At 50.4% G+C, this 23,801-nt stretch overlaps 1 protein-coding gene across 1 annotated transcript in view; it reads right to left on the bottom strand.

Annotated features, from left to right (window-relative positions):
- GLRA1 (glycine receptor alpha 1) overlaps positions 1 to 23,801 on the bottom strand; it is an 84,266-nt gene that overhangs the window by 16,161 nt on the left and 44,304 nt on the right. Inside the window, exon 3 of the mRNA XM_075009675.1 lies at positions 10,261 to 10,484. Coding sequence (XP_074865776.1) covers positions 10,261 to 10,484 — 224 coding nt within the window. The remainder of the gene's footprint in view (positions 1 to 10,260; positions 10,485 to 23,801) is intronic.

Raw genomic sequence — 23,801 nt, forward strand, 5'->3', positions numbered from 1 at the left:
TTACCCACATTCTCCATGCCCCACTGCCTTGTGGGTTATCCTGGGAAGGAGCAAGGCTAATGGAGTAAACCATGACAGAAAATCTGGAGGGGAGTCCTAAGGCGGTTCTGTGCCAACTTCTGGCATTGACCCGGCAACTACTGCAGCTGAGCTGGTACCAGACGTAGAGGTTATCCTCTCCTTTGGACTATATCAGTAAAGCCGAGAGGGGGACACTGGCATCTGGGCAGCCCAGGGTCCCAAAAAAAAAAAATTGCCCAGGCTCACGCCTGGAGAGGTACTACAGCATTGCTTAACAGCGTTCAACCAACACAGGAGCTAACAGATACCGGTTATAAGCTCTTGCTTGATTGGCGTAGAGAACGAGCGCCAGGGGTTGCCTTCGATGGTGGGAGAGATCATCGCAGCTCACTGGAGAGGCACCGCCCACCTCAAGCTGGGCAGCCCCCAGCCAGTAGGGTATTGTCCTGCCACAGTTCACCTGCCTCACTGGGTGCGTGAGGCTTAAGGTTCCCAAACCTGACAAGTGACTGAAATTTAAGCACCAGGCAAACCAATAAGAAAATCAACAAGAAAAGGAAACCATCAAAGTTTTAAGCTTGCTTGCTGGAATGTGTGGACCATGCTGACAGGTTTTACTGAAGATCTTCAGGACATCAGCGACACCCGAAAGACCGTTGTCATCAAAGAGGAATTAAGAGGCTCCAAGTTGACACTGCTGCTCTGGAACAGACGCGACTCGCAGATTCGGGATCTCTAAAGGAAAAGGACTACACCTTTTTCTGGCAGGGTAAAGCCCAAGAAGAACCCAGGTGTAGTAAGTACAGGCCCAGTATGAGGCCTTAGGCCTGAACCGAAGTAATGGTCAAGACTTTGCTAACAGAAAGCAAAGTGCAGCTGTGAGCTAAAGGAATGCATTACTCACAGAAGTTGGCAAGAAGAGAGTTGCTGGTGCATAAACATATCTACCTAGCATATTGAAGTAGCTACATGGTACCAGAAAGTCCTACCCCAGAACATTCCACAGATAAGAAAGAATAGGCCAATACATCCCAATGACAGGGGCAAAAGGATAATATGATGGATAGAGTTGTTTTGTTCAAACCAACATGTACAAGGTGAGAGGCGGCACCTAGAAGGGTTGTACCTCAATACGTCAGGCATTATGTGTAAATTGTTTGTACCTGTGCATAAGAATGTACTTCTGGGATGTGGTCTGGGTCCGGCCGAGGGGGCAGTGGAAAGTCCCGCCACTGACTGAGCTGAGTCCATTGACCGTGGGTGCATATTTGTAGTATGCACTGACTTAGACTGAGGAGTCTACAGGGAACTACTATTGTGTCCAATACGGCAATAAACCTAGCCGACGTGCCTTTGCACCTTACTAGACTCTGTGGTCATTGGGGGTTCTCCTCGGGTCTGCTGTGTCAGCAATCTGCAGAGCTGGGGCAGCACACAGAGGGAACACACGCACGCAGCCGAGTGATACATTGGAGAGAGCAGAGCACCACACTGGTGGCATCTGACAACACCAGGGAGCATGGTGTTGGCTTTGCCATCAGAAACACCCTTCTACAAATGGTGGAATTAGTCATGGGCGGATCAGAAAGACTCCTTCAGGTCATACTTCAAACTTGCGCCGGTCCTGTCCACCTGATCAGTGCTTACGCTCCAACCCTGTACGCCACACCAGAAGTACAATACAAGTTCTATGACATGCTTAGTGCTGCCATAGCGCAAATATCTGCTCATGAACAACTGTACATTTTGGGTGACTTCAACGCAAGGGTTGGAGCCGATCGTGACGCATGGCCTTCCTGCTTAGGCCACTTTGGTGTGGGAAAAATGAATGAAAACGGGCAGCTTCTTCTTGAACGTTGCACATGCCACAATCTGTCCATCACAAACACATTTTTCCAAACCAAGCCACAGCACAGAGTGTCATGGAGAGACCCACGCTTGAAACACTGGCATCAACTAGATGTGGTCATCACTGGACGTGATAACCTCAAAAACGTCCTTATGACATACAGCTATCATAGTGCCGACTGCGATACAGCTCACTCGCTAGTTTGCTCCAAACTCAAGGTGAGACCCAAGAAGCTGTACCACTCTAAACCGACTGGAAGGCCCCGCATTGATGCCAGAAAGACAGCAAACTCAGAGAGATCCAAAAAGTTCAGAGACCCTCGAGGAGAATCTGCGCAGCAGCCCTGGGGGTGCCGATGTGACATCCAGATGGCAGCATCTGAGGCATACAATTTACAACACGGCCTTGTCGATGTTTGGAAGAAGAGCTAGAAACACAAATGACTGGTTCAAAGCTAACTCCGAAGAGATAATTCCAGCCATCAAAAAGACGCGGACTACACTCCTGGAGCACAAACGCTCACCGAGCCAGAGTACCCTGCAAGCACTCAGAGCAGCCAGAAAAACAGTACAGCAGACAGCCAGGCGCTGTGCCAACAACTACTGGCTCGAGCTATGCAGCAGCATCCAGACCAGTGCTGACTCTGGTAATCTCAGGGGAATGTACGAGGGCATCAAGAAGGCATTAGGACCCACCCAGAACAAGATGGCACCTCTGAAATCCAAATCTAGTGAAGTCATCATTGACAAAGCCACACAGATGGAGCGCTGGGTCGAGCACTACTCCAAGCTGTACTCACGCAAGAACATTGTGGTTGATACAGTCCTCAATCCCGTCGAGCTCCTACCAGTAATGGACAAACTGGATCAGGAACCAACTGCAGATGAACTGAAGAAAGCCATCGACAGCATTGCAGTAGGAAAGGCTCCAGGCCAGGATGGTATACCACCAGAAGTAATCAAGTGTACCACAGACACCCTCCTGGAACCCCTACATGAGCTTCTGTGCCTGTGCTGGAGAGAGGGAGAGGTTCCACATGATATGTGCAACCCTAACATTGTAACCTTGTATAAGAACAAAGGAGACAGAAGCGACTGCAACAATTACCGTGGAATCTCCTTCCTAAGCATCACTGGTAAACTGTTCGCTTGCATCATCCTCGGCAGACTCCAGAAGATTGCTGAGAGGGTGTATCCGAATCACAGTGCGGATTCCGCGCAGAGAGATCTACCATTGACATGGTCTTCTCTCTGAGGCAGCTGCAGGAGAAACGCAGGGAGCAGAGGAAGCCACTCTATATTGCCTTCATCGACCTGACCAAGGCCTTTGACTTGGTCAGCAGGGATGGACTGTTCAAACTGCTCCACAAGATAGGCTGTCCACCACCGTTACTCAAGATGATCCAGTCTTTCCACGAAGATATGAGAGGAACCATCCAATATGATGGCACATTATTGGACGTTTTCAGCATCAGGAGCGGCATCAAACAAGGAAGCGTCCTTGCTCCGACATTGTTCGGGATCTTCTTCGCACTCCTCCTGAAGCATGCCTTTGGATCTTCAACAGAGGGCATCTTTTTGCACACAAGAGCTGATGGGAAACTGTTTAATCTTGCAAGGCTGAAAGCTAAATCTAAGGTCCGGGAAGTCCTCATCAGAGATATGCTGTTCGCAGATGACGCTGCTGTAGTGTCACACACAGAAGACCAGCTTCAGAAACTGCTGGATCAGTTCTCCAAAGCATACAAGGACTTCGGGCTTTCCATCAGCCTAAAGAAGACAAACGTACTGGGTCAGGACGTTGCTGAACCTCCATCAATCAGCATTGACAACTATACGTTAGAGGTCGTCCACGAGTTCGTTCGCCTCGAGTCTACCATCACTGACACCCTGTCATTGGAGACTGAGCTAAATAGGAGGATCAGAAAAGCAGCCACAACTCTGTCCAGACTCAGCAAGAGAGTGTGGAATAACATCAAGTTGTACACCCACACCAAAATGCAAGTCTACAGAGCCTGCATCCTCAGCACCCTCCTTTATGGCAGCGAGTTTTGGACCCTGTACGCCCACCAGGAAAAGAGGCGGAACGTCTTCCACTTGCGCTGCTTCAGGCGCTTCCTTGGAATATCATGGAAGGACAGAGTGTCCAACACCACCATCCTTGAGCAAGCTGGAATCCCAACCATGCACACCCTCCTCAGGCAGCGTCGGCTCCGCTGGCTTGGCCACGTCCACAGGATGAATGATGGAAGCATCCCAAAAGACATCCTGTATGGTGAGCTAGCCTGTGGCAAAAGACCTCCCAGACGCCCCCAGTTGTGCTACAAAGATGTTTGCAAGAGGGGTGTCAGGGAGGTAGACATTCAGCCAGACAGCTGGAAGGAGCTGGCAGACGATTGCAGCAGATAGAGGCAGGAACTACACAAGGACCTTCAGAAGGGTGAGATGAGGATCAGACAGCTAGCAGAGGAGAAGCGAGCCCACAGAAAGCACAGTAAGGACCTGCCAGACACCCATTACACATGCAACAGATGCAGCAAGGACTGTCACTGTCATGTGGGCCTTCACAGTCACAGTTGATGCTGCAAATGATGATCCCAAATGGAACTATGAAGGGCACGATCTATAGTCTACATAGACTGAAGGATGCCTACTACTAAACCTGCTGCCTATTAAAACATCCTGCTGGGGGAGGAGGCCTGGGGGGAACAGTTGCAGACCTCAGTGTTATTCCTCAACCAGTCAGCAAGGTCAGACCTTATGCCAGAGCAAAGCCTGGTTTCCAGGGAATGCAGGGTTGATGCTGGTTCAGATTGTCCTTGTTTGTAGGAGTATTTGTTTGGAAGGCACATTGGTGTGACAGGATACTACTGAGAAAGTTGGTTGCTGCACCCAGGAGTTGTAAGACTGAACTGATTGGGGATGGACTTATTTGTGTTGTGTTAACATATTTTTCCTTGTTCTGGCAAAAAGAAAGCAGGGGTACCAACCTTGATTGGCTATTCCTTGTGTTTCTTCTGCTCAGGGGGCTGACAGCCACCACAGGCCCTGGGGCAAGTTGGGAGAGGGGCCTGTCTCTGAGCTCCCACAAGGGGCAGGGCCAAGGGCAGAAGGAGCGTGGCCTAGAGCAGTCAGCTCTTAGTACCGCCCAGACCACGGTGCTGGCCCTCCCCACCCAGAACCACGTGGAGCAGCACTGTTGAGGCACTTCAAGTGGGCCTGGAGCTCCATCTGCCACTGCCACCAAAGTAATAGCTGCAGCGGCTGGAGTCCTGGGCCCCTTTGAAATGCCGGGTCCTAGGGCAACTGCCCCCTTTGCCCTCCCCTCCACCACTGTCAGCAGGCCAGGGTCTGCTGAGTCATCCCACCATCTTACAGAATAACTCCAGCTCTGAGCGACTCAGCAGTCCACCTGTGGAACTCCTCCCAGCCCCACCAGAGGGACCACAATGAGGCCTCAAACATGTCACTTACCCATCAGCATGCAACACTAATGCATCTGGTCTGTGAAGGTCTCCAAACTCTGCCTGCATGCTGGGCGGTTTTGATTACTGCTTTGGCTTGCTCTTTGGTAGCTGCTTTCTATTCTGAACCCATCCCCCGTTTTGGATAGCAGTTTTCTGCCTTACAGCACCCTTGCCTGTTCATTTCCCATTCAACAGCACCACACTGCCACCAGAAACATGAGGTAGTATAATGGGATGCCACTGTTGCCTGCCTTTTGGGATTGTAATGTGAGGGTTGAGTGACATGGCATTCATAATGTAACACAAATCCACAATACGGAGAAGGTAAAATGTCTTTGGGATGTGTTTTGGCTTCTGTTTCCACTGGCATTTTTAATTAAATGGCTTGATTTTAAATGGATTGCGTTTTTAAATAAAAAGGGAGAGGGGGTGAGTGGATGTCCTTCACAGGTGAATCAGTGCACGTATTACAGTTCCACTGAAGTATTCTGGCTTCCTGTGGCATGTGAATGACCCCGAGGAGTAATCTGTGAGGTTCTCTTGAAGAAAACTAACCCCCAGCTTGTTCTCCCAGCACTCCTGAATGAAAACTGCATAAGAGAATGAAACAAAGAGGTTAGGAAGCCAGGTGATATCCAAAGCTATGGAAGGCGAGAGACAGTGTTCCCTCTAATGTTTTCCTTCCGTTGGTGGAATAAGTTTTGCTATGTGCCCCAAGGCATGTGTGGATGTGCACCACCGATAAACACATGCTGCCAGCTGGGCAGCACCTGAATCTCTCCTGGGCATCCATCCAAACTCTCAGTCTATAGGGATCACTGTTCAGGGATTTTCAGTATAAACTCTTCACTCACACTAGGTTTCTTGCTGCAGTGACCAAGTTGTGTAGCTGACCTGGGCCTGGTTTGGAGCTTCTAGGCTTCCAAACCATGCAAGTTAGTAACTTCACTTGGTTTCAGCGCAGTGTCAGAGGAAAATGGTCCCACTCAGCCATGGGCTTATCTGTGGCAGGAGTTTGCTTTCATTCAGCAATCAGTGGTCATCCACAAGGGTAGCAAACCCCTAGCCGAGACAACAAAATGAGGGCTGGATATTGTAGGTCTACAAGGTAAGTAGGGAAGGTCAATACACTGGCGGTCGGTCTTCTGGGGGTCGATTTTATCATGCTGAGGAGGGATGCGCTCAGATGAACGCTGGTGGTGCCACCGTTGACCCTGGGATTCCTGGAAGTCATGAGGAGTAAGGGAAGCCAATGGGAGAGTTTCTCCCTTCAACCTCCTGCTGTGTAGATGGTGGCAAAAATCAATTTTAGATACCTCGACTGCAGCTATGCAAGTCTTTGCACATCTAAAATCAATTTTACCTCCCAGTGTAGACCCGATCCCAGGGATTGTGAAGGGAGTAGCAGAAATCTGAGGACTGCAGAATCTGGCTCATATTTAATTTAAATGTGGGCTAATTGAAGTGCTTGAACTGGGGAAGGAAGGATTATCTAGGAACACCTATCATATTGCTTTCCCTTCCCAGCCCCATCCAGGGTGGTTAAGTACTGGACTAAATTGCGTAGGGTGGTTGTGGACTCTCCATCACTGGAGATATTTAAGAACAGGTTTGATAATTATCTAACAGGGATGATCCAGATGGTGCTTGTGAGGGCAGGGAATGGGACTCAATGACCTCGTGAGGTCCCTTCCAGTTCTAGTGTTCTGTGATTCTATCCCCTCCTCTGTCCCAAGGAGCAGCTCTAACAATAGGTAGGAACTACATTGCAGAAGCCTCCTCACCATCCTAGTTTGACTATTAAGTGAGCAGCTTTTCTCCACTTCCCTTGTCTTATCTGATTTCCCTCTGCACCCCAAATGCAACCTTGTTTCTCAAAGCACTAATCTCAGCTTTGGTATAGACCAAGGGGATTGAGCCCTCTGTGATTATGGGGGGACCATGCCATACCAAGAAGTGTTTTCTTTGCCCGCCACTGCAGCTGCCCTGTGTGTTCCCCATTCATTTCCAACAGACTGTCTGCTTCAGAGCTTCCAAACGCTGTGTGTGTCCTATCTCAGTAGCAACTGTTACATGGGATGAACCTCTCTAGTCCTCAGGACCTGACTGGGGCCAAACAAGAGAACTTGCTGGACCACGGGAGGTCAATATTGTCCAGCACATTACCAACACTGCCACTGCTTACTGGGCTCTCAGAGACATTGAGGGGTAAATTACAGCTAAATAACAGCACAGAACACTGGGAGCCAGGACTGGTGGCTGTAAACAAACTTTATGGGAGTGTGGGAAACTTGGCCTCACCCATGATAAGTGGTTGTCCGGCTAACTAAAAATCACACCAGATTACAGATGTTGCTGGACAAGAGAGTGCCAGATTAGAGAGGTTCTACCTGTACTTTAAAATAGAATCACTTAGCATTATTCATAGCTATTCCTGCCTAAACGCCTTTCTCTTTAACACTGCAGGTAGGGTTGCCAGACATCACACAATGTGTGGGACAGTCCTGAATTTTTCTGACAAGTCCCACATCCTGCATTTATGCAAAAAAATTTCCCACCAGACATTTTTATATAAACGGGGAATGCAGGACTTGTCAGGGAAATTCCCCACCCTGGCTGGGGTTCTTGCAGCTGGGACTGCCGGAGGGGCAAGCTGCCCCAGGTGGCTCCCAGACATGGGGCTGCAGGGTCCCCTCCACCCCCCGCCAGGATTCCTGTGACTGGGGGTGCCTGTCCCATGTAAGTTCTCCAAACATCCGGCAATCCTAGCTGCAAGGAATATTAGAATGTAGTTATTTTAATTGTCAGGGTGCCTATAACTTTTAGATAGATATCTGACTACATACACCTAAAGAAAAATGATTTTATTCACTTGCTTTTTAAAGGGACCTTATTAATACGAGTAGGCCTTGAAGCTCCAGTGTTCTGCTAGGTTGCCCTGTTTGGTTGCTTTCCCCTTAGGAATTTCATTACTCTTAGTTTTCAGATGACTACTGCTCCAGCAAGCATATGTGTGCAGTTCTCCTGTGCCAAAGCAGGCAGTTCACATGCTGGCTTGTTCATGGGTCACTGGAATGTTCTTTTTTAAGTACGCCACGCCTGCTCTTCAGATGTGAACATCTCAGTGGCATGTGTTTAGGCAGCGTCAGAAGTGCATATGGGGCAGGTGTGCACCTAAAAGGCTCTGTATACGTGTAAACGTTGGATTTATGTGCTCAGGTTAGGGGGCTGCTTTGTGAAAACTGGGCTGATTGTCGCTGGCGCTGTAGAAAGGATGGAACTATCAACCCCCACCCCCGCAGACTAAGGGTAGTGTTGTCCTTAAAATAGAATCCACCTCAGGAGACAAACGCCATGTTAATTTAATGTTGTGACTGAACAATGCTGGCAATACGCCGCTAAGCTTCACGTCACACGGGAAATCTTTGATTTAATGGACCAAAGGGGGTCAGGGGGTTTCTGTTAATGCCAAAACTCCATTATATTCGAAAGGTTATTCTGTATGATGATGCACTAACCTTCCCAGCCCATCACTCACTCCTGTCCTCTGCCCCCTCTTCCCTCCCCCCCCTCCTGCCCCATTCTTCCCCTCACACCTCCATCTCCCAATTACTGGGAGAGGAGCTGCACACCAGCCTGTCTCCTTCCACCTCCTACTCCAGCAGTCCTTCAGCCCTGGCAGCCCTAGCTGCTCCCGCAGCTCCTCTGGTCCTGGCAGCTCCAATGGTGGTGGCTACTCCGGTGGCTCTGGTGAGTCACTGGCATTTATTTGGCAGGGGGAGGGGATTGGCGGACAGCGTCTGTTATTTCCAAAGTCCATTAATTTGGGTTCCATTAAATCAAGGGTTTGCTGTATGAGCACTAGATGTGTCTGTAGTAGAAATTAGTGTGTGTCTATCTATGAGCGTACCTAAAATAGGACCAGTTTTGAGTATAGCTGGTTACCGTTTTTTTGTGGTTGTGAACGTACAATTCATTTGCAACCTTACATGTGAAATAGCTGTAACTTGGAGATGGTTACAGAGCTTCACTCCAAGGAGGTAGAACCCAGGGTAATGCTAGTCCATGTAGGAGCAGGCACTGCCAGCAAGATCAGTTTTATACTCTGTACAAATCCTTGGCAATTCCTTCAGTGTGACCTCTTAATTTCCTCTTCCCTCCAGACCTGGAGAGCTGGGGTTTCCAAGGTTTCTTTGACATTCAAAACCACGTTTGGTTTATAGCAAAAGAGTGTAATGAATCTGTGGCTTTTTAGGAACATTACCGCTGCAGATCACAGCTGTGTGGCTTGTAGCAGCAGTGAGGACTGAACCATCCCCTTCTTCAAAAAGCACATTTCTTGGCCTAATAGAGAATCTCCTTTTTCGGTAGGAATGGGGCCTCTAGCTTCCATTTGTCGGAAGCGGGAAATGGGTGACAGGGGAGAGATCATTCAATGACTATCTGTTCTGTTCATTCTTCTGGGGCATCTGGCACTGGCCACTGTCGACAGGATGCTGGGCTAGATGGACCTTTGGTCTGCCCCAGGATGGCCATTCTTATGTTAGGGATGGAAGGCCTATGGCATACAGTTGAGAACTTCTTATGTTCTCCAGCGGAAGGCCTATCCTCGCCATTTTGCTAGTGTCGTGTGATTGTAAAATGAAACTTGACTACCAGACCTGAGGTAAAGAGTGAAACACCAGTGTCTGCTGCTGCCCCCTTGCCATGGCAGGGCTGCCATCTTGGATTTTACCTCAGAACTGTAAGGCTAGAACCAAGTCAGTCTGCTGGGATTTGAACCCCTGGAGCTCAGCAGTTTCCATTCTACCCTTAGTGCTCTATTTATTTGCCAGCTTCTCAGCCCAGCCTCAAGCCTGCTTAGGCCCTTAGTTCCATCAGAATCCCCCTCTCCCACCACAAACTGTCTGTTTAGCTGTCTGACCTGATACTGTAGAGGACGTTGCCATTTCTGGAGATACGCAAAAGTTTGTTGTCTGTGGTGATCTCGTGAAAATGGGCCCCCTTCTCATTGGCGAAGAACAAGTCAGGCTTCCAGATGGAGTCCAACATAGAGGGGTCCAAATCCAGGGAGTCATCAGGGTACTCATTGTATGCCAGCCGTGGGTCATTCCACTGCTGCCGCAAGAAGATGTTCACCCTATAGTCCTGCAGGGAGGGTACAAGAGTTAGTGGTGCTCACAAAATTTACAGGGCCTCAAAGATATTCGAAGTGGCCAGAAATTCTTAAAATGCAGAAGAAAGAGGCAGTGAAGCCAACTGGGTTGGGATAAACAATCTTCCGCATGACTGAGATCACAATGGTAATCTGCAACATTCCCTGCTGGCATTATTCCTCACGGAAGAACTGTCTCTTATTTTTACCTCTGTAGCCAAGAGCTACATTGATGCGCAAACCAGCTGCTGTCCATGACACCAGCTCCATTGCAATCACCCCTAAATCCACAGCTCTTCAGACTTCAGCTCACCAGTGCTACAGGGCAGTGAGTTTCAACCTCTTTTTCCTTTGCGGACCCCTAAAATATTTGTAATGGAAATGTGGATCCCTTTGGAATCTTAGACACAGTCTGTGAACCCTCAGAAAGGCACTGCTATCGTGCATTTAGCTTAAAAAGGCAAATTCCACTCAAAGGTCTACCACTGAAACTGCCTTCTCTCCCAGCCTCCAGGTGTGCTAAAACAGTGTTTTTCAACTAGGGGTACGTGTCCTCTTGGGGGTACACTGAGATCTTCCCAGGTGAACGTCTCTAGATATTTACCTAGTTTTACAACAGGATGCATAAAAACACTAGTAAGTCAGTACAAGCTAAAAGTTCATTCACACAATGACTTGTTTCTACTGCTTCATCAGGCTTATGCTGAAATGCAAGTACAATAGTTCTATTCCAATCCATTTATTTGATAATAAGATGGTAGAAAGTCATAGCTGAACGTGATAGTTTTGTACGTTTTTGTAAGTAAGTAAGTGGTTTTTTTTAAGTGAGGCGCAAGTTGGTGGTATGCAAAACAAATCTGACTCCTGAAAAGGGCACAGAAATCTGGAAAGGTTGAATGGCACTTCTTTTGAGACCTCAGATTACCTTAGGACCAAGTTTCTCAACCAGAGGTACATGTACACTGAAGGGTATGCAAGAGAAGTTTGGAGGTACTTATAACTGTTTTTGAAGACTACTATTGACAACTTGCTGACTTTCTACCTTCTAATTATCAAATAAATGAATTTGAATAGAAATATTGTGGCATATATTAAAGTGTATGAAGCAGTAGAAAGAAGTCATCATCTGAATGAACTTTTAGATTGAACTGACTTTGCTAGTGCTTTTTATGTAGTCTGTTGTAAAACTAGGCAAATATCTAGGTGAGTTGATGTACCCCCCTGGAAGACCTTGGTGTACCCCAAGGGGACACATACACCGGTTGAGAAATACTGCTATAGAAAATACTATTCATCTCATTAGTCTCATGTCTTACAACTTTCCTGAGCTCCCCACACCAAACTGGGTGTTGATCTCCAGCTCAGGTCCATGAAGCATTCTCCTGGATGATAATGCTGTAGCAGTTGTTCTGTGTGTCTGACCCAGTGGCTTTCCAGTGCCCGTCAATCCCTCATAAGGAAGGAAACAAACAGATTAAGAGGCTTGGGAGCCAATTCTCAGTTGGGCAATAAAAGCTCCATATACCTTGGCCAACTGAACTGGAGGAAAGGCAGGCCATAGACCAATTTCACTGCCTTTGGGCAAACTAATTGTTGGGATCAGGGTTATGGTTTATTTAAGGCCTTTCTTACTTGAAGCAGCTGGAAGCATTTTGCAAAGCTAGGCATCAGACATCGCATACGAAGTGACTGTGTGTGTGTGCAGTGATCATTATAAGCTGATGGGTGTTCAATGCACAGGTTGAATCTTTGAAGCAACTTTGGTTTGTGGCGAGGCAGTGGTTGCCAGGGCTGTGGGGTTAGCCAGTAGAAGAGACTCCAGTGAAAGATCATGTAGAGGAGAGTATCTCTGATAATGCCACAGCTTAACTTGCAGTGTGGTGCCTAAGATGGAGTACAAAACAGGAATCTGAACCTCTTGTGTCCCAGGGATAAGGATGGTACCGAATGAGCTGGCTCAGTCTGAGGGATCAACTCCTGTTAGTGTGTAAACGTGACATGCAATCAGTGGCGTGGGAAGAGTTTTTGCGGGGATGCTGATGAAAGCCAAGTCTGTGCCCCCCCAATTTTATCTCCCCTTCCCCCCCACTGTCTGCATAATGTTCCCTAGACTCCGAGAGCTGGGGCTGGGACCAGGGCTGTAGATGGCATGGGGGTCGGGTGGGTAGGTGAAGTAACAGGGCTGAGGCTGGGACCTTGATCCAGAAGCAGAACCCTGTGCTCTGAGCTTGGGCCAGTCACTAGCAGCAGCCAGGACCCTGGATATGAAGCCCTGGATGTGGAACCAGAGGAACTGAGAGTTGCCATGAGCTAGGGCGGATGGCAGCTGGAAGCCCGGGCAAGGAGCTGCGACAGATCCCCTGCTCTCCTAGTGCCCATGCTTGCAGTTTGATTACAGTGGGGCAAGGTTAGAAGATGACACAGTGGGTATGCCCTATAGTTTTGACTAGGGCAGTCAATGACCAAAGCTCTGGAAAAGGAGAAGTGGCTAGAACATAGCTCTGCGTTCCTTGTACTCTGCAGCTATCTGAACAAGTTGCATACATTGATTGTTTGTAAAGATCAGTGGTGGTTGCAGTCAGGGAAAATCAATGTAATTGGTCTAATAGGCAGAAAGGCAGAAAGCAAAAGGCTGTTTTGCTTATTCAGCTGCAAACCAGCAGAATGCAAGCAAGTCAGCTCCATCTTGGCATCTATTTTATGTACAACATGAATCAAATCTACATTTGGAAGGAGCAGTGGCATCAGCTGCCCTGAGCGTGCTCAACCTTGTGGAAAACGAACCAAACCCCACAACAAGGCTTTGTGTTACTCAGGGTTAGTGCTACTGTAAAGTCATAGCTTGACCTACAGAAGTCCCCTGGAAGAAAGGAAACCAAACAAAGAATGGCTTTGGACAAACTGTCCAGTGGATGCTACAGGGTGGGAGGAGGCTGGAAGCAGACAGACCTGGTATTCCTCAGATGACAGGTGAGATGGTTTTGTAGGCAAGCTTGACCAGGAGCCAAAGGAAAATGAACGTCCTTTTATGGAACATAGTCTGGATTGGAGAGGTCTTGGCAGTGCAATGGAGAAACCTCATCAGAGAACAAAAAATCCTGTGATGCCCTAGTTGTATTCTGGATAGGTTCATAGGTCATGCTCATTGCTGGACTTGGTGCAGTGCATTCAGCGACATGACTGACAGCTGTTTCCTGCCCCTTCTCATTGGCTTCACCTATCCAAGCAAGACTCAGCTCCCTGCTGTGGGTTTGTGCCATGTGAGAGAGCAGTGGCTCAGCAGTGTTGATTGATGCAGAGAAGTTGAGGGGGATGAGAAGGGATGTCTGTGCTTCTAATTATTGATAGCAGGAGATAGCACATCAGTGTCACTAAAGCTGCAGCTTTCCTATGTCCTGGTATAAATCCAGGTTATGCTGAGTCTAGGTACTGGCTTCAGTTAGATAACCTTGTGGCCTTTGGCTAATTTGTCCCTGAGCTTACTTTGGGATGGGAGGTTTGACACTGGGTGCTAGTTGGCTGGAACTGATGTATCTAGGGTTGGAGATTGGAGGTAACCAACAGCAACCAGCTGGCTAAACCTTCCAAGCAATGACTGTGGGTCTACAGCTTCAGACATCCTTATTGAAATACAATGGCTTGGATGCTGCTGTCAAATAAAGCAGTGATGTATGAGTGGTTCTGTTGTCATTTTGGGGTTCCAGGAGACCTGCCCAGGTTTGGAACCAGACAGAACAGTGTTCCATAACTGATGAGAAGGCTCTGCTGGGGCTCATGAAGCCCTGCTGACGTGTATCAGTGGAGGGGAAGGAAAGAAGTGGCCCAGCATGGAAGGGTAGCCTCAACTGATGGGACACATGATGTTGTCATGCTTGGGCTGCTGAGTGGGGAGGGATTATTTATTCTGGGCCATGTTTATATCCCCCAAAGGGAAGGAGCTAGGGCTGTTTCTGGTTTGGAAATGGGCTTTTTACACTACTAGGCAGGGGGTACCACACCCAGATTGCTCCAAGGGCAGTGCATTACCTTACAGCTGGGTCTACACGTGCCCTCTCCTTTTGAAAGGGGTATGTTAATGAGGAGGTTTGAACTATGCTAATGAGGCACTGCAATGAATATGCAGTGCCTCATTAGCATGATGGCGGCCGCAGTGATTCGAAAGTGCAGCTTTTCGAATTGCGCGCCGCCCGTGCAGACGGGACCTGCCAAAAGGACCCCCCCCAGTTTTTGAAAGCCTTTCTTCTGATTACCAGATAGGAAGAACGGCTTTCGAAAATGGAGGGGGGTATTTTCGAAAGGTCCCATCTCCACTGGTGGCGCGCAATTTGAAAAGCCGCACTTTCGAATCACTGCGGCCACCATTATGCTAATGAGGTGCTGCGTATTCATTGTAGCACCTCATTAGCATATTTCAAACCTGCTCATTAACATGCCCCTTTCGAAAAGAAGGGGCACTTGTAGACCCAGCCTACACGTCTTACTAGGTGTTGTGACAGGCGAGTATTTGTAATGCCACTAATTTGTTATATGTTGCAACATTTAGTCCAAAAAGTGATGGAAGTTTGCGGCCAGAGAACAGCCAACAGGGCTGATAAAATTCTGCTCCCCAGGGTCTGAAGAAGAGAGCTTCATGGAGCCGGAAGCTGCTTAAAGCAGTGGCTGGCTGCTCTGTGCCTGAGGCAGTCTGTGGACCAAATTCAGCAGCTTGGTGGGCCAGATCTGGTTCATGGGCTGTATCTTGCCTACCCTTGAACTAAACCATTCGTGATGGGGATCGTCTAACCTGTTGTTAAACCACTGTTGTGACAGAAGTGGGTCTTTGCCAACGAGAGCCTATGCTCCAAAATATCTATTAGTCTATAAGGTGCCACAGGACTTCTTGTTGGTTTTTGAAGATACTAACACAGCTACTTCTCAGATCCTAGTGACAGCGATTCCACCGAGAGCAATAGCAGTCAATTCAGCATGTTACAATAAAACCTGGTAGCCTCTCTCCCCTGCCCCTCAAAAAGCTCAAAGACAAGCAACAACCCTGCAGTGCATCAGCCATTTTCTGCAGAAGCAGAAGGGAAAATGTGAGGCCACGCTGGCTTCTATTACTTGGATTTCATAAAAGAGAATGCAGTCACGACAGATTTGTCTGATGCCAAGTACAATGGGACCCATTAGAGCAAATTAATCAACACAGGCCGTCAACTCTGCATCACTGTTTGAGACACGGCTGCTTATTCTTGGAATGCAGCAGTGTTGAAGCTGTGGCAGGCCCAGCACATTACAGAAACAAGCTTTGGAGCTTACACAGCACCTTCCCCAGACCTGAGCTCTGCCTGTGCTTGAAAGCATGTTTCTCTCGCCAACAGAAGCTGGTCCAGTAAAAGCTATTCCCCACCTTGCCTCTCCATTAGCGGAATAGCATTTTATACTGCAGCAGCACAGGGTTTCCATGATAGCTGCATGTGGCTGCAAAGAGCATGCTACTGTACCTAGATTCCCCAGATTGCCTAGCATTGGCATTGGATCCCTTTCCTGTGAATTTCAAGAAGTGTGACCCCTCTGAACAATACCCTCAAGCCCAGCACCACTGCACCAATCATCCCAGGGTCCTTACTGCAAGCTATTGGGTGTGTCTACACTTGCATTCCTCTTTCGAAAGGGGTATGCAAATGAGGTAAATGGAAATGCAAATGAGGTACAAATTTGCATATTTGACACCATTTGCATACTCTAATTTCAAAAGAACTTCTTTTGAAAGAAGAAAGCCAGTGTAGATTCTGCTCTTTCAAAAGTAAACCCATATTCAAAAGAATCCTTCTTCCCTTTATTTAATGGGAAGGAAGATTCTTTCGAAGATGGGGTTTACTTTTGAAAGAGCAGCATCTCTTTTTTCAAAAGAAGCGCTTTTGAAATTAGAATATGCAAACGAGGTGCCAAATGTGCAAATGTATACCTCATTTGCATTTTTGATTTACCTTATTTGCATACCTCTTTCGAAAGAGGAATGCAAGTGTAGACGCGCCCATTGGCCGTTTCTACACAGGCCACTTCCTTTGGAAGTGGTCTGCTAATATACGAAGCAAAAGATGCTAATGAGGTGCAGATGCAAATTCCCCATGCCTCATGAGCATAACGTCACACGATTTGGAGTCTGGAAGATCGTTCTTCCAGACTCCAAAACACTGTGTAGAAGCGTGGCCCCCGGGGGGGGAGGGAGGGGACTTCCGGAAGGAAGTCCTCCTTCCGGAGGCCCCTTCTTCCCAAAATTTTTTGGGAAGAAGGGGCGTCCGGAAGAAAGACTTCCTTCCTGAGGCCCACCCCCTGGGGCCATGCTTCTACACTGCATTTTGGAGTCCGGAAGAACGGTCTTCCAGACTCCAAATCACGTGACATTATGCTAATGAGGAATTTGCATCCACACCTCATTAGCATCTTTCACTCCGTGTATTAGCATGCCACTTCCTTCGGAGTGCCTGTGTAGAAACTGCCATTGTGTTTTCATTCATTGCTGTAGATGCTATAGTGTTTTCTTTTCAATGTATGGAAGACAAGGGCAGCTTGATGCTGTCTAACAGGTGCTCACAGAGTGGCAAACCTGATCCCTACTTCCTATGGGCATGGAGAAGTCTGTGCCTGCGGTGAAATAGAGGAACTGCATGGGAGGAAAAAGGATGGAGGGAAAAAATGCCTGCAGTACACATAAGGCATGAAACCCACATAGTGCAAAATCTAAGTCTGACTGGTCTCATTTTGGGACAATGCAGAGGTTGTGGGTGAATGCTGGAGCTTAGGTAAAGACCCACAGGCTATTCCTCATGCCAAATGGGGGTGCAAGAGCCCCAGAAGTGGCCCTGCATAGATTTCTCCCCTGGTTACTCAGACTATGAGCTAGGTGCAGATTATGTCTTTCAAAGCACTCTTCTCACTCACAAGAGGTTCTTCCTAACACGGTTTTTACATTAGCAAATTATTTTTTCCCAGTAAAATCCCAGGTGCAAATCAGTGTGGTACTTTGCTGTAAAGAAACTTCAAATTCAAAGCTGAAGAAGATGTTACTGATGTGAAAAATGGAACCTGAACTCCTTTTGGTGTAAAATGTGGAGGTGTAGCCGAAAGCTCTCTCTGCTCCGGTAATTCCCTAAGCTTGTAACTCCCAACTATTAATCTCACTGTGCAAAACACTCAAGGAAAATCCACAGGTGGCCTGGCTTTGAGCAAACTCCTGGCTGCATGGGGGAGAAGTGGTGGGCCTGAGCTTCTGTCTCATGTGCGAATGAAAATCAGCTTGCATGCCACTCTTGAAACCTGTATCGGGGGTTGTTGACCCCTGGTCTACACCTTCTCCTAACCACCCCACACTTCTTGCCTGTCTTGTTTTTTGAGCTCCCCACTAAGAGAGATCATGGAAAGCAGATTGCTGTTGAAATGGTCTGAACCTTTATCACCTCCCTTTGTGCCACCCACTTTTCTAATACCGTGAAACCCAAGTTTCAGAACCTATTCACCTAGCCAAGCCCTGGCTCTGAATCTTCTCTTCTTTCTTGCCCTTTTCCAGACTTTGCTTATTCACCTGCCATGGTGCCCCAAATGGTGACCTTGTGATTTCATTAGCCATATGCATATTGACAATAATGATCTCCATTAATCTGTGCAGATGTGCTGGAACTAGGGGGGCCTGCAGCACTCCCTGGATTGAAGTAGTTTCTGTTATATAGAGCAGTGGTTCTCAACCTAGGTAGATGCACCTCTGGGGGTAGTCAGAGGTCTTCTAGGGAGTACTCAATTCATCTAGGTCAGTGTTTCTTAACCCAGGGCTGGTCACAGGATGGGTTATGGGGAGTCTCAAGAGCAGGGCTTGCATTAGGCGATGGCAGGCAGATAAATGGTCTGGAGCTCCACGAAGCTAAGTTACATGCTTCAGCCCTTTCTCCTCTATATGGAGATACACAACTCATAGAGCTGGAAGGGACCTCGGGAGGTCATCAAATCCAGTTCTGTGCCCTCTCAGTGGGACCAAGCACCACCCCTTTTTTCCCCCCGCTTTCTTTTTCCTCCTTCTATTTGCCCCAGATCCCTAAAGCCACGTCTACATGTGCCGGTGACTTCGAAGTAGCCGTGCCAACTACAAAATAGCACCCATCACGGCTACACATGGCGGGCGCTATTTCGAAGTTGACATCGACGTAAGGTGGCGAGATGTCGAAGTCGCTATCCCCATCAGGAGATGGGAATAGCGCCCTACTTCGACGTTGAACGTCGAAGTAGGGAACGTGTAGCCGTTGCGCGTCCCGCAACATCGAAATAGCGGGATCCGCCATGGCAGCCATCAGCTGAGGGGTTGAGTGACGCTCTCTCCAGCCCCTGAGCTCGATGGTCGCCGCGTGCAGCGGCCCCTTAAAGGTCCCCGCCCCCTGCCTTCTTGTGCAGGAAGCTGAGAGAGCATGCAGGCGGCAGCCCAGCCACGCGGCCAGCCTGCACGCCCCTCTGCAGCCACAACCCCCCCACCGCTGCAATGGCCGCCCGCCAGCCCCCCAAGCGCCCCCAGGGCACCCCCCCAAGTGGAGCCAGGGCTCCCAGCCTGGCAGGCAGGCTGGGAAGTGGCAGCGGGGCCCCTCCTGGACAGAGGCCGAGCTTCAGGACGTGTTGGGGCTCTGGAGTGAGGAGGAGGTGCTCCAGGTAATGGGGAGCAAGAGGCAGAACGCGGATGCGTTTGCTCGGCTGGCCGAGGGCCTGGCCGCCCCGGGTCACCCTGCCCGCACTCCTAACCACGTCAGGAGTAAGGTAAAGGAGCTGCGGCACAGTTATGCCCGGGCCCGGGATGCGGCCGGCCGATCTGGGGCCGCCCCCGTCACTTGCCCCTTTTACAGGGAGCTCAGGGACATCCTGGGCCCCCAGCACACCTCCTCCCCTCCGGCCACTCTTGATACCTCGGCCAACGAGCCCCAGCAGGCCCCGGAGGCGGAGTCCGTCCCGGAGGTAAGCCCCGCACCCCAGGGGCCCCCCCAGGAGCCCACCCCTGGGGCACCGGAGGAGAAGGAGGAGGGGGAGTCCTCCTCCAGCGACGGGGGGGCTCCAAATAATCCTGCCATCACGGAGCTCCAGCAGGGCATCCGCCCACCGGGTGTCCCCCGACCGTGGGAGTGGACCATCAGGTATGTACCCCCCCTGGTGCACACCCCCGGGGTTGAGGGGCGGGGGTAACAGACATGACCAGGGCCCTCCAAATGCCCAGATGACCATGGCCCCAAGGACAGCAGTGGCATGTCCCTCACAGGAGTGCATCAGCCCCTGCCCCTCCCCCCAGCATGACAGTGCCATGCCCCATCCCTGGGGATGGGGGGAGTGGAACCTAGGGTCCCCTGGGGGCGGGGGGTGGGACACCCATCAGCAGCAGCAGCATCTCCCGGGGACGGGGATGGGGAACCAGCAGCAGAGGGGTTGGGGGACAAGGGCCAGGGCTCGGGACCCACACTAACGGCTATCTCCACTCTTCTTACCCCCCCGTGTTCCACAGCTGCACCATTGGAAGGACCGGAGAGCACCGGCAAGGTGTCAGTGGTCCCGGAGAGCCCACCGGGGCCATCAGTCCAGGCCAGCCCCTCGGCGGAGGACCGACCAGCCCCAGGGCGGGGACAACGGGGGAGCCAGCACTCCAGGACGGCGACGGCCCCCCAGCTGCTGGCAATCCTCCGTCGGCAGCTGGTGGTCTCCGAGCAGCGCCTGCGGGTGGAGGAGTGGCACCTCGACCTCCAGGAGCGTGTGCTGGCCTGGCGCCAGGAGGCATGAGGGGCCTTTATGCTCATGTTTGAATGTGTCGCGGACTACCTGGCCCCCCCATGCCTTGCTGGCCACCGCTATGCCCACCCTGCCTGCTCCACCCGCTGCTCCACCCCCCATCTCACCGCCATCTGCCACCGAGGGCCCCTCCGCCGAGGGGGACCTTGGGCCAGGTGACACCCGCCGGCCTTATCTCCCGGTCTGCCCGGCCCCCAGCCAGCCCCGGCCAGGGCTGAGGCCGAGGCGCGGGTCGCAGCAGCCCACCCCCAGCGCTGGACATTAGGGGGTGTGGGGCCCAGGACTTGCCCCCCCCCTTTGTATATATCCCCCTCACTTATCATCTTTTGTAAATAGTTTGTATTAGACCCCTGTTATGTTGTTATGCTGATACCTGCCCCCGCATGTAAATATTTCTCCCCTTCCTTGTCTTCCCCTTTTTTTCTTTCATCTTATCTTATTTATAATACATATATATATAATATTTATTTTGCCTGTAAATAATTAGTTATGATAATAATAATAAGAGTTCAACATATATATTCTGGTTTGACGAACAAATGTCTGTTTTTATTTGCAAGAAAAGTGGGGGGGGTGTGCTCTTGGGTGCTCTGTGGTGTGGGCGTAGGGCCAGGGAGTGTTGTGGAGGATGGGGGGGGGTGCAGTGGGGGGGCCTGCCAGCGTTCGCCCTGCGGCCTCGTCGAACTGGGCCCGCAGGACCTCCCGGAACCAGGCCCTTTCGGGGTCCACCTGGCGACTGGGGGCAGCGGGTGGCTGCACATCGGCCCTGCCAGCCTCCACAGCCCAGCCCTGAAAGAAGGCCTCCCCCTTGCTCTCGACGAGGTTGTGGAGGACGCTGCACGTGCCCACAATCTGGGGGATGTTGGTGGTGCCCACATCAAGGTGGGTGAGGAGACACCTCCAGTGCCCTTTGAGGCAGCCAAATGTGCGCTCCACCACCTGGCGTGCGTGTTTCAGGCGCATGTTGAAGCGCTCCTGGCTGTCTGACAGGTGGCCCGTGTAAGGGTGCATGAGCCAGGACCGGAGGGGGTATGCCGCATCTGCGATGATGCAGAGGGGCATGGTGGTGTCCCCCACAGGGATCTCCTGCTGGGGGATGAAGGTCCCCGCCTCCAGCCGGCGGCACAGGCCCGAATTCCGGAATACCCGGGCGTCATGGGTGCTGCCAGGCCAGCCCACATATATGTCCAGGAAGCGGCCCCAGCTGTCCACCAAGGCCTGGAGGACCACTGAGTGGTAGCACTTCCTGTTTAAGTAGCGTCCTCCACTGTGATGCGGGGCGCGGATGGGGATGTGGGTCCCATCCAGAACCCCGAAGCAACTGGGGAAGCCCAGAGTGGCAAACCCCGCGATGGCGGCATCCGGGTCCCCAAGCCGCAAGAGCCTGTGGAGGAGCAGGGCATTGATGGCGCGGACGACCTGCAGGGAAGCACATGGGAGACCACCAATGAGGGGTGTGCAGGGTGTGTGTGACCCTCCCCTGCCAGGGCTCTCCTCCCCTCCCCTGCCAGGGCTGCCTCCCCCTCCCCCCGTGGGTCCTCTTACCTCCATGAGGACAGCCCCGACGGTGGCCTGGCCGACGCCAAACTGCTGGCCCACGGATCGGTAGCTGTCTGGAGTGGCCAGCTTCCAGACAGCGATGCTGACCCGTTTCTCAACGCTGAGGGCATGCCACTTGAAGGTGTCCTGGTGCCTGAGTGCGGGGGTGAGCCACTGGCATAGCTCCAGAAATGTCTGCCGGCTCATGCGAAAGTTCTGGAGCCAGCGGTCGTTGTCCCACTCTCCAAGCACCAGCCGTTCCCACCAGTCAGTGCTCATGGGGTAGCTCCACAGCCGGCGGCGTGTGCGGCGGGGGTGAGGGGGGCTGCAGAGTTTGGGGTTGCTTCCTCCTCCCCTGCGGGCAGCTCCTCCTCTGTGGCTAGGATGTAATCAGCTGCCTCCTGCATGGCATCGAGCAGGGTGAGCACTGCTCCTGCAGGGGCGGCTGGGTGGACCTCTGGCTGCTGCTGCTGGCAGTCCATGACTGTGTCACCGGAGGTGTGCGTGCCTATGGCTCTGCAGACCACGTGCTGTGCATGCTGAGTGTGTCTGGGAGGGGCCCTTTAAGGGAGCAGCTAGCTGTTGCCCCGGAAGTGCTAGTCCGCCCTGTGACCCTGTCTGCAGGTGTTCCTGGCACCCTTATTTCGATGTGTGTTACTTTGGCGTGTAGACGTTCCCCTGAAGCGCCTACTTCGATGCGGTCCTGCCCAAAGTCAATGTTCAACGTCGACGGCACCAGCCCTGGAGGACGTGTAGACGTTATTAATCGAAATAGCTTATTTAGATGTCGCTACATCAAAGTAAGCTATTTCGATGTAGTGTTCATGTGTAGACATAGCCCAAATGTCTCCCTCAAGGATAGAGCTCACAACCCTGGGTTTAGCAGGCTGATATTCAAACCACTGAGATATGCTGTCCCTGGGGCTTAGGCTTCTCACAAGTGAAAAACAGGCTCAGGTGTCACACTGAAATGTAAATACCATGCATATATTCCAAGAGTTTATTCTAGAATTACATGGTAAAATGAGAAAGAGTGAGTCATTTGGCAGTAACTGTGTGTGAGTTTTGGTAAGCAGGTAGTTTGAACTGGGGTATGACACAAATCCTGAAAAGGGGTGCAATAGTCCAGAAAGGTTAAGAACTATGGCTTTAAGCAATTTCTTCCCATCAACCAGTTACAATTAAGTTGTTTAAAAAATTGTATTGCAATGGTAGCAAAAAAAATGTGTGTCTGAAAATTATCAGTACTGGGAGTGCTTCAATTTTTTTTTAAAGGGGAACATTATAAAAAAGTCTGAAAAACACTGATCTGGAGAGTTCATAGTTTGGTTCAATAGTTCTCAGCACACCTGCCACACAAATTGTCGCAGCCCCCTGGATTTGTGTGCTATGGGTCTTATTCCTAGAGTCTTCAAATGTCAGCTGTAATGGCTTAGGTGTGAACTAAAAGTCCCCAAACCTATTTTGAAAATTTCTGTGACTCATTGGCCGTGTCTACACTAGCCCCAAACTTTGAAATGGCCATGCAAATGGCCATTTCGAAGTTTACTAATGAAGAGCTGAAGTACATATTCAGCGCTTCATTAGCATGCGGGCAGCCGCGGCACTTCGAAATTGACGCACCTCGCCGCCGCACAGCTCATCCCGACGGGGCTCCTTTTCAAAAGGACCCCGCCTACTTCAAAGTCCCCTTATTCCCATCTGCTCATGGGAATAAGGGGACTTTGAAGTAGGCGGCATCCTTCTGAAAAGGAGCCCCGTCAGGATGAGCTGCGCGGCGGCGAGGTGCGTCAATTTCAAAGTGCCGCAGCCGCCCGCATGCTAATGAAGCGCTGAATATGTATTTCAGCGCTTCATTAGTAAACTTCGAAATGGCCATTTGCATGGCCATTTCGAAGTTTGGGGCTAGTGTAGACACGGCCATTGGGTCCCAACCTTTTCACTATGTACGGAATGTGTCAGAAGGAACGCAATGCTGCTGA

The sequence above is a fragment of the Carettochelys insculpta genome, chromosome 15 (genome assembly GCF_033958435.1).
Source record: "Carettochelys insculpta isolate YL-2023 chromosome 15, ASM3395843v1, whole genome shotgun sequence".
Lineage (NCBI taxonomy): Eukaryota > Metazoa > Chordata > Testudines > Carettochelyidae > Carettochelys > Carettochelys insculpta.